At 36.4% G+C, this 8,725-nt stretch overlaps 1 protein-coding gene across 2 annotated transcripts; it reads left to right on the top strand.

Moving 5' to 3' along the window:
* The first annotated feature begins 5,252 nt into the window (after positions 1-5,252).
* On the top strand, positions 5,253-8,682 carry LOC112466668 (E3 ubiquitin-protein ligase XIAP-like). Of its 2 annotated transcripts, none has more exons than XM_025034892.1 (3): positions 5,253-6,235; positions 6,330-6,562; positions 6,717-8,682. In XM_025034892.1, exons 1-3 carry the CDS (start codon positions 6,220-6,222, stop codon positions 7,056-7,058), a joined length of 591 nt encoding a protein of 196 aa, XP_024890660.1. In that variant the 5' UTR covers positions 5,253-6,219; the 3' UTR covers positions 7,059-8,682. The 2 variants fall into 2 exon arrangements, with proteins under 2 accessions (XP_024890660.1, XP_024890659.1); XM_025034891.1 differs by having other exon boundaries at positions 6,312-6,562.
* The last annotated feature ends 43 nt before the right edge of the window (positions 8,683-8,725 follow it).

The following is an 8,725-nucleotide window of genomic DNA, read 5'->3' as shown; positions in this document are numbered from 1 at the left end:
ATGCGACGCGAACAAACCTAAGGTAAAAAGAAACAATCATATACAAGTGGCCCACAATTATATAATTGAATCGAGTTCCTAAAAGTAAAAATTTTATGTTTATATCGACGCATCGACTAATCGATTAAAGTAGAAATTTTGAAAAGATTCGGTGTATATGTACGTACGTTATTCGTCAGCGACCCGTCTTATCCTGAGATAAGGGAGGAACATGGAAGAAGCCTAAAGACGCTGTTGGTTGTTTTTATTAAAATCACTAGAACTTTGGTATTTCCCCCCTTATATACCTCAGGAAAGGAATCGTTGACGGGCAGTGTACACATACACACATACAGGGGATGGGTAAAATAATGGTGAACATATACGAACTGGGAAATACACTACAAAGTGTTCACGTTATTTTATCTATCCTCTGTATATAATACTTTCGTAATCTTTTTAAACGTAAATAACTTAATTAGACCAGTACAGGAATTGCATTTTAATGTCGAAAATATATTTAATTTATCTGCAAATATTTTTTGTATATATTAGGTCTATTTAAAATAAATTAGCGTATTCACACGTAGAGGAGTATAAGTATGAGAAGTATAAGTATGAGTATAAGGAGTTAGAGGAGTATGCATATAATTTTTAAACGTCAGCAACATAGCGGCTTCACTGAGCTGAACTTAGCAAAGTTATACACAATAGATACACACATGCCAGCAACCACATTTCAAGGATAATTCTTAGAAAGAATGCAATATTGTATATAATTCTTGTTTTTCGAATAACTTACCCGAAATAATTTTAAAACGGAACAACATTACTGTATCTTCGCTTTATTTTGCGAATGTATAATTAATATACGGGGACTTGGTATATAAATGCACGTTATAAGTATATATGATAATCGTCTGGAAAATAGGATTCTACTAGGTATAATAGTCGTTCGGTATATACGATCTCTTTTGCGTTAACGAAGCTGAATTATAACATTGTGTGTTCAACAATGGGAAACGAGACCAAAAATATTGCGTTTTTATGTTGCGTAATTGTTTTCCTAATAAATTTTCTTTTTGTAATTACGTTCCCTCTGTTCAAAGTTATTCTGTTCTATCAGTACATCGTTATATATGTATACACTTATACATCATATAGTATATTATATATTTTTGTATGCTTATTTTTATGATAAATGTTTATTTTTACATCACGAATGCATATTTATGGCAAAGATATTTTCGCGTTGAGCCAACCAACCAATCAATTAACTTTCGGATATATGGCGTTTTTTTTTTTTTTAGATATCTGCGATAAAATGCATTTGTGACAATCGGTACGTGTACCCTGGGCAAAATAACTTTGACATAATACTGTACAAAAAGTAGCGATTCATATACACATGTAATGACGACAATTATAATACGAAATAAAATTTCAAAAGAGAAAAACGGTTTTTTAACGGCATTCCATGCGCATGTGATCTTTGCACGTCCACTTAACGATAAGAACAGCGTGATAAAAGAAAACGGCACGTGAGTTAATTGCGTCGTTTAACAAATAAGAAAAATGAGTTATCTCTTCTTTCGTGTTTGTAATGCATAACGCGCTTGCCTAAAAATTGCATTCAAATAAAGTAGATGATAAAAACTTGCGCGGTATGAACCTGACGGTTAAAGACTTTTTTAATAACAGCGCAGTAAGACTTAGTTTGCTCAACTGGAATAAATTAGGTATGTGAAATAAAATTTTTATTGAACTAATGCAAATTAAGAAATAATTAACGCGCGTTAAACATATGCGTTTCCATAGGTTACTCGAATCAAACGCGTGCTTTTTTCAAACGCACGTGTTTGATGTGCAATTTTACACGCGGCAACGCGTGCGCGTGCATGGAAACCAGTAGAGTAAGATTCTAGGGCTCCCAGACGTAACTTATTTTGTGAAAGACAAAATGTGGGACATTGAGTAGTGTTCATATGAACTTTGAATACCTGCGTACCTGCAAAGGTGGTTAGACGGCCGATTTACAGGTACCAGGTGAGAAAGGTAAGTAAAAATAGGACTAACTTAACTTAAATTCTGACAGCTGATTTTTATATATACTTTATAAAATATTATTACAAAATAATATTCAACACTGCCAGACACTTTCCGCCGGCCATAACTTCCGCCAGACGCTTTAAAGCTCCCTAAAATAAAAAAAAAAAAATGAACTTTACTTACATTCTGACGCTTGATTTTTATATATGTTACTTAGCGGACTATTTCAAAACTACATGTGCTTAGCCAGACAAATCGTAAGGGCCAAACATCCCCCCAGACACCAAAAACATTCAGCCGTGAGTATGAGCGCGAGGGTACTATGTTCGCGTTTTAGAGCGAGTGAGATATCTATGTGAACTAATTTACCCCTCTTAAACTCAGTCTTATAATATCTATGAAGATAAGTCAGAAAAAAACACCGTCCTTTTTGCTTCCTCGTAGAGGAAGCTTTGTTTTCGTGAATTTCATATATGAACCTTTGATTGCGCATAAAGTTGGGTCTAGTCAATCAAATTTAAATGAATTATATATGAAATAGGGGTAGAAGAAACCAACGAAGAGATTGCATGGTTTCTGAGTTTTTTCTGCCAATATGTTCAGAGTGTTCTAAAATGTCGAAATATCGCATTAAAATTGCATGTCTGTATGTGTGTATGTGCAGATTTAATGTCCGTGATTGCTCTAACTTCCGCAAATATTGAGATATCGGGCAGTTTTTTTTTTTAATCGATAGAGTCTCGTTCAAGGAAGGTTGGTATTGAATTTGGCGATAATCGGTAAAAAAAAGGGGTTCTTTTTTAAAAAAATTTTAAATTTTTTTAGAAATGTCCGTGGTTGCTCTAACTTCCGCAAATAATGAGATATCGATCTATTTCTAATTTTATTATATTCTTCAGTTTTTTCTACCCCTATTTCATATATAATTTTTTAAGATTTGGTTGATTAGACCCAGCTTTATACGCGATCAAAGGTCCATAATTTTGATCGCATATAAAGCTAAGTCTAATCAACCGAATTTAAAAGAATTATATATGAAATAGGGGTAGAAAAGACTGAAGAATATAATAAAATTAGAAATAGATCGATATATCTATACTTTCGTAATTTTTTAGATATCGAAGTGCATTTTTTTTTAATCGATAGAGTAACATGTAAGGAAGGTTGGGATTGAATTTGGCAATGATCGGTAAAGCGGTTCTTTTTTAATAAAATTTTGAATTTTTGTAGAAATGTTTGTTTATGCTTTAACTTCCGCAAATTTAGGGATATCGATCTATTTCTAATTTTACTATATTCTTCAGTCTTTTCTACCTCTATTTCATATATAATTCTTTAACATTTGGTTGATTAAACCCAGCTTTATACGCGATCAAAGGTTCCTAATTTTTAGAAAAATGTCTGTAATATAAATAGCTCTAACTTCCGCAAATTTTAAGATATCGGTCTATTTTTAATTTTATTATATTCTTCAGTCTTTTCTATTTCTATTTCATATATAATTCTTTAAGGCCGGTATTCATAATCGAGTCTTATATCCAAGATCGTCTTAAGTATAGTCTTAAGGCGTCATCAGCCAATCAGAGGGCCGTATTAGCATCTTAAGACATCACTTTCTCTATGAGGAAGCCAAATGCAAATTTTTTTAATTACATTTTCTTCAACAAAAACACATTTCATCAAAAACAGCTTGATGGAGTTGACGAACATCATGCCACTTTGTTTTAATTGTTTTTTTCTTTGACGATGTTTTATAAAAATATTCCAATTGACAATTTTTGTGATAATATATTTTTGTATGAATACAATTTTTAACTTTATTAATCAACTCCGCAAATGTTTCGTCTTCTTCATCTATCTTATTCAGAAAATCGTTTTTATTAGATGAATGTAATGGCAGTCTTTTTGATCTATGTTTTTTTGTCTCTATAATTGATTATTATGTTTAATTATAAGAAAAAAAGTGAAAATATTACGTGTATTTAGAAATTTTTCATTTTTCGGTAAATTTTACTGTCAGAACAATATGGCAACGCTGCGCTTTTCAGGGCGCCGATTGTAAAATGTCAAGTTGATAACAAAAGTGTCAATGTAAGTGTCAATTTCATTAATCAAAGAATATTGTGACATTTTTTTTTATCAAAGAGAGATATTATTTATAATAATAATGAGTGATAAGAAACATAAAATGAGGAGTAATGTGGGCAAAAATAAGGGACAATTTGTGAAAATAAAAGTTGATAATAAACCGTTACGGGATGAACTGAAGTGTGACATGAGCGCACAGCTTGCAGCGTTGCCAAATAATTCCTTGAAAGTCGCCATTAAAAATATTCATCTATAAACCACATTTCAAGTCAACTTTTAACATAAATATTGGGTTGGCAAATAAGTTCGTTCGGTTTTTTCCAGTCAAAACCAGTCAAAAAACCGAACGAACTTATTTGCCAACCCAATATTTTGTTTAAACATTCGGTGACTCTGTATTTTTATCGGCACTATCGAAAGTATAGAGTTTAGCGCATATGTAGCGCAGTTAATATTTAATATTTTAAGATATTTGATAAACAAATTATTACATTGAAATGTGGAAAATAGATTTTTTCGATAACGTCACATATAAAATATCGAATTTTCAAAAGTCATAATTCTTCTTTATATGTTCGGTAATGTGGTTTAATTTTTTTCTGGCGTAAAGATATGCATTTTAACTTTCTCGTACCAAAAAATTAGTTAATTCTTAAGACTTTGGTGTCATGAAAGGAATACCTTAAGTAAGGTAAAGTTGTTACGGTGGGGCGCTGTCGCGACGGCGAACGCCCCTGGCGCGAGCACAAACAGCCCTCGGGGTTGACCCGAATTCGCCCGAGATCACCCGGTTGTCGCGCCTACAGTTCCGATATGCAAATGGGCGCGTTCAGCAGACCAAGCCGCTCAGTAGCAGTCGAACATGATTGGCTCTTACTTTTAGAACCAACCAATCAACGTAGAGTGTTGATAAGACGAACTCAACAGTTGTGTCTGCTGAACGCGGCCAATGTAAAACGCGCACGCGTTTCCTAATTCGCGTATTCCGCGCAACGCGTTACATCGCGGATCGATGTGATTCGTCACCTAACTTCGTGGATCGACGTGATTCGTCCTTCGTGAATCGTGAGGCAACGACCCCCGCCGAGGGTCTTCTATCGGGACGAGGACGAGGGATGATTGATATCGATCCGCGGACCGCGCTCTCTTCCGTTTCTGTCGTGCGTCGTGCTACTCGTGCTAAGGAGAAAGTCGAGCCGGCCATTCGTGCCGGTCAATTATATTATCGGGAGTGCCGAAAGTAATTGCGCGAAGTCCGTAATAGTTTCATCGCGAGCCGCACCCGCTCGAGTGATCGGTGGTCGCCGCGTGAAACATCTCAGATAGCTTTTCCGTTCACGGAAGAGTGAACGGAGAGAGTGAGCCGGTTTTCGTCGCGCGCGAATTCTGGAAAATTGAGTGCGCTCAGTGCATCCGTGCAAAGGGTTGCATCGTGCGCCCAAGTTTCGTCGTAATCTGCACCTGCTCGATTGATCGTCGCGCGAAACATCTCTTTTCCCGAGTTTTCGTCGCCCGTAATACGACGGAACGAGGCACACAGACGGATCACGTGATCACCGCGTGCGGTAGCGTGATCCTTGGCGAAAGACCCGTGTCGACGGCGAAACCGTCCCACGAGATGAATCCGGTTTTCGCGAGTGCCTCTATCTCGAGCGTCGCGATCACCGGGTGAGAGTTGGCGGATCATTTCTCATAAAATCAACGCCGGGAGTTCGATCCTGATATCGACCCCGCTCGCGGCCATCTTGTCGTGCCGCGCCGTACATTGTGAACGCGGCTCTACCGCGCCCGTGCCTCGTACCTCTGTAATTTATTGTAAAATGTAAAATTCGTGCCCGCTATCGCGTCATCCCCGAGTAACCCAAGTGAGCCTGAGTCTCTCGCACGTCTCCGTGTTCGCGGTTGCTCATCTGCCTCGCGAGCAAGATATCCGTCGGTCGCGTTCAAGATCTCCGAGCGCGAGGACGGTATTCAATCGCTCTTCAAGATCTCCGTTTCGCGAATCTACGTGCGCGGACCAGTTCGGACGCAGTAGGCACTGGAGGCACGAGATCGCTCCCGGATGACCCGGATACCGGCAGTCTCGGCAGTCCCGGTTTGTCGATGCAGAACGTTAGATGTAAGTTTTCTCGGTCGTTTTTTTTCCTTTTCTTATTTCGTTAGAAGCATCCCAAATATGCCAGTTATGCTGCAAGATTATCCTCATTTGACAGATGGCCTAAAGCAATGTTGCAAACTAAAGAGACTAGCAACTGCTGGTTTCTATTACACGGGAAGTGGCGATAAAACATTGTGCTATTACTGTAATGGAGGATTAAGGTATTGGGAGCCAGAAGATGATCCGTGGGCAAGGCACGCTAAGTGGTTCGAATACTGTCCTTATCTGATTTTAACTAAAGGGACGGAATTTGTAAGCAGCATTACCGGGAGAACGTACGTCGGAGCGGTTAGTATTTAACAAAATATATTTTTATTAGAATTGTACAATTTGTATATTTCAATATTTGTAATAAATATTCCCATCTGTTTAAAAAATAATGTAATAATTGTGTTGAATATAATAACATTTATTTTAAGTTATTTATTTATTTTTTTTTTAGGATAGCATATTATTGGCAATTAATAAATTCGAGAATATTGAGAAATTCTATTCTGAAGAAACTAATACTGCAGAAGTAAGTGCCGTATCAGGAGAGGCTAGCAGCGAAGAACAATTTGTCCAAGGTGACGAGCCATGCGACAAGGATGCAAGATCATTCAAAATTTGCTACACTAGAGAAGTACGGATCGTATTCATGCCGTGCGGACATTGGCGTGTGCGGAGTGTGCGAAAAATACGAAGATATGCGGCGTATCTCGTAAGTCTGTTGAACGTACTGTACAAGCGTACATGTCATAGTGTCTTTATCCATGTGATAAATAATCCGCGGATTCTGCTGTAAAATTTTGTACTTATCATTATAAAAACTGATACTCTCGAACAAAACTGAATGACAGGACTCATGTAGCATACCGATCAGCAGGTACAGACTATACAATGTTGAAACTCTCATTAATGAAACATTAACTTCACGATTATCGTGGTTTTCAATAGAAAGGATTTTCTATTGAGACCACAATTCTATCTCGTATTCCGTTATAATATTAACAAATCGTGAATGTACTTTGTAATCGTTGTACAAGAAGTAATAGATGTTCCTATATTCAAATATATATACATATATATGGCTATATAATCGATATTGCAAAATTGTTAGTCGGTGTGTAAAACACATATGGCATATCACAAATTTTCATATTTTAACTATCAAACGACGCAAATACAGGAAGTCGTTAAAATCAGAAAAGATAGATTGTACCTGCAACGGAACGTTGCTATTTGAACGTTTTTGAGTTTATATTGTTCCCCCAATTCCATATTTGCTGAAAAAAAAAAAACAAAAAACATTGTGATGTAAGATAAAGATAAAGCGGCACCATATTGGACGAGTACAAATAGCAACACGACATGAAGTCTAGTCATTAGTATTATATGATGAGTAATGATGAATAAGACCATATATATACATAAAAATGTGTGTAAGTTAACGAATATCTCAACATTTAGTTTATGATTTCGCCTGTATAATAGACTGAGCATTTCCATTCGAGAGCTTCTGACAAGACTGAAGGACAAAAGATATGTTTGCTGAGATTGTTTCTCCATCTTTCCTTCTTTCCAAAAGGTTAGAAAAGAAAAGCGTCTCAGCAAGCATATCTTTTGTCCGCCAGATCTTGCTAAAAGCTCTACAATTGGCAATGTTCAGTCTATTATATACGTTTATGTGATCGCCAAACGTTTCGATTCGTATTGAATCTTCCTTAGTGGCAAATTGAAGAGCAATATATGTTATAATGAAGAAATTTAGTTTAATCAGCCTGTTTTTTTTCCTAATTTCTATTATAATCTATTAGACATGCTTCGTTGTAGTTTATACATATTAATGTACCGCAAATTATTAAACGCATTATTGTCCATAAGTGTAAAATATTGTAACTTAAACATAACAAATCTAAGCACACCAGGGTACGGTTGATAAAAATCAACTAGTGTTGATAATACAAAATTGACGCAATGTTCAGTTTCAAGGCTCTCGACCTATCGTTATTATGGATCTCGCAACGTGAGATAAGCTTTTGACCGTCGATAGGGTACGTTCCACTTGGCGCTCATAACGCTGAGCATCATTCATCCTTGACAAATAACAAGGATAAAATGAAGCGAAGCGTTGCGAGCGTTAAGTGAAATAATGGACAATTATTATCTTTAAAGCGACGTAAGAATTTGTTGATGTTGTTTATCATTTCATATAGGTATAATATGGCCAATAAATTTAATTTAATAAATCTAAGATTAAGAAACGAGGAACTTTTAGTATACTCGATAATACATAAAGGATGTAGCTCTTAGGCTGCATTGGCGCACATTTATAAGTATATTTACATTATTCTTTCACATAAGATTGCTATTGCATCAAATAAGCCTCAGACTTGGTCATTCTACGTAAAACCAAGGTAACAAAAGGTTTGTTCGCGTCGCATGCCCCACCATGCTCCTAATCCACTCCAA

This window comes from Temnothorax curvispinosus, unplaced genomic scaffold (assembly GCF_003070985.1).
Source record: "Temnothorax curvispinosus isolate PA1 unplaced genomic scaffold, ASM307098v1 QBEX01016470.1, whole genome shotgun sequence".
Lineage (NCBI taxonomy): Eukaryota > Metazoa > Arthropoda > Insecta > Hymenoptera > Formicidae > Temnothorax > Temnothorax curvispinosus.
The sequence above is the reverse complement of the archived record's forward strand: the minus strand, read 5'-3'. Positions and strand labels throughout refer to the sequence as shown.

Coding starts and splice junctions, on each gene's coding strand:
- LOC112466668 (XM_025034891.1), top strand. Junction 6,563..6,716: donor GGAGAACGTACGTCGGAGCG/GTTAGTATTTAA, acceptor TTTTTTTTTTAG/GATAGCATATTATTGGCAAT.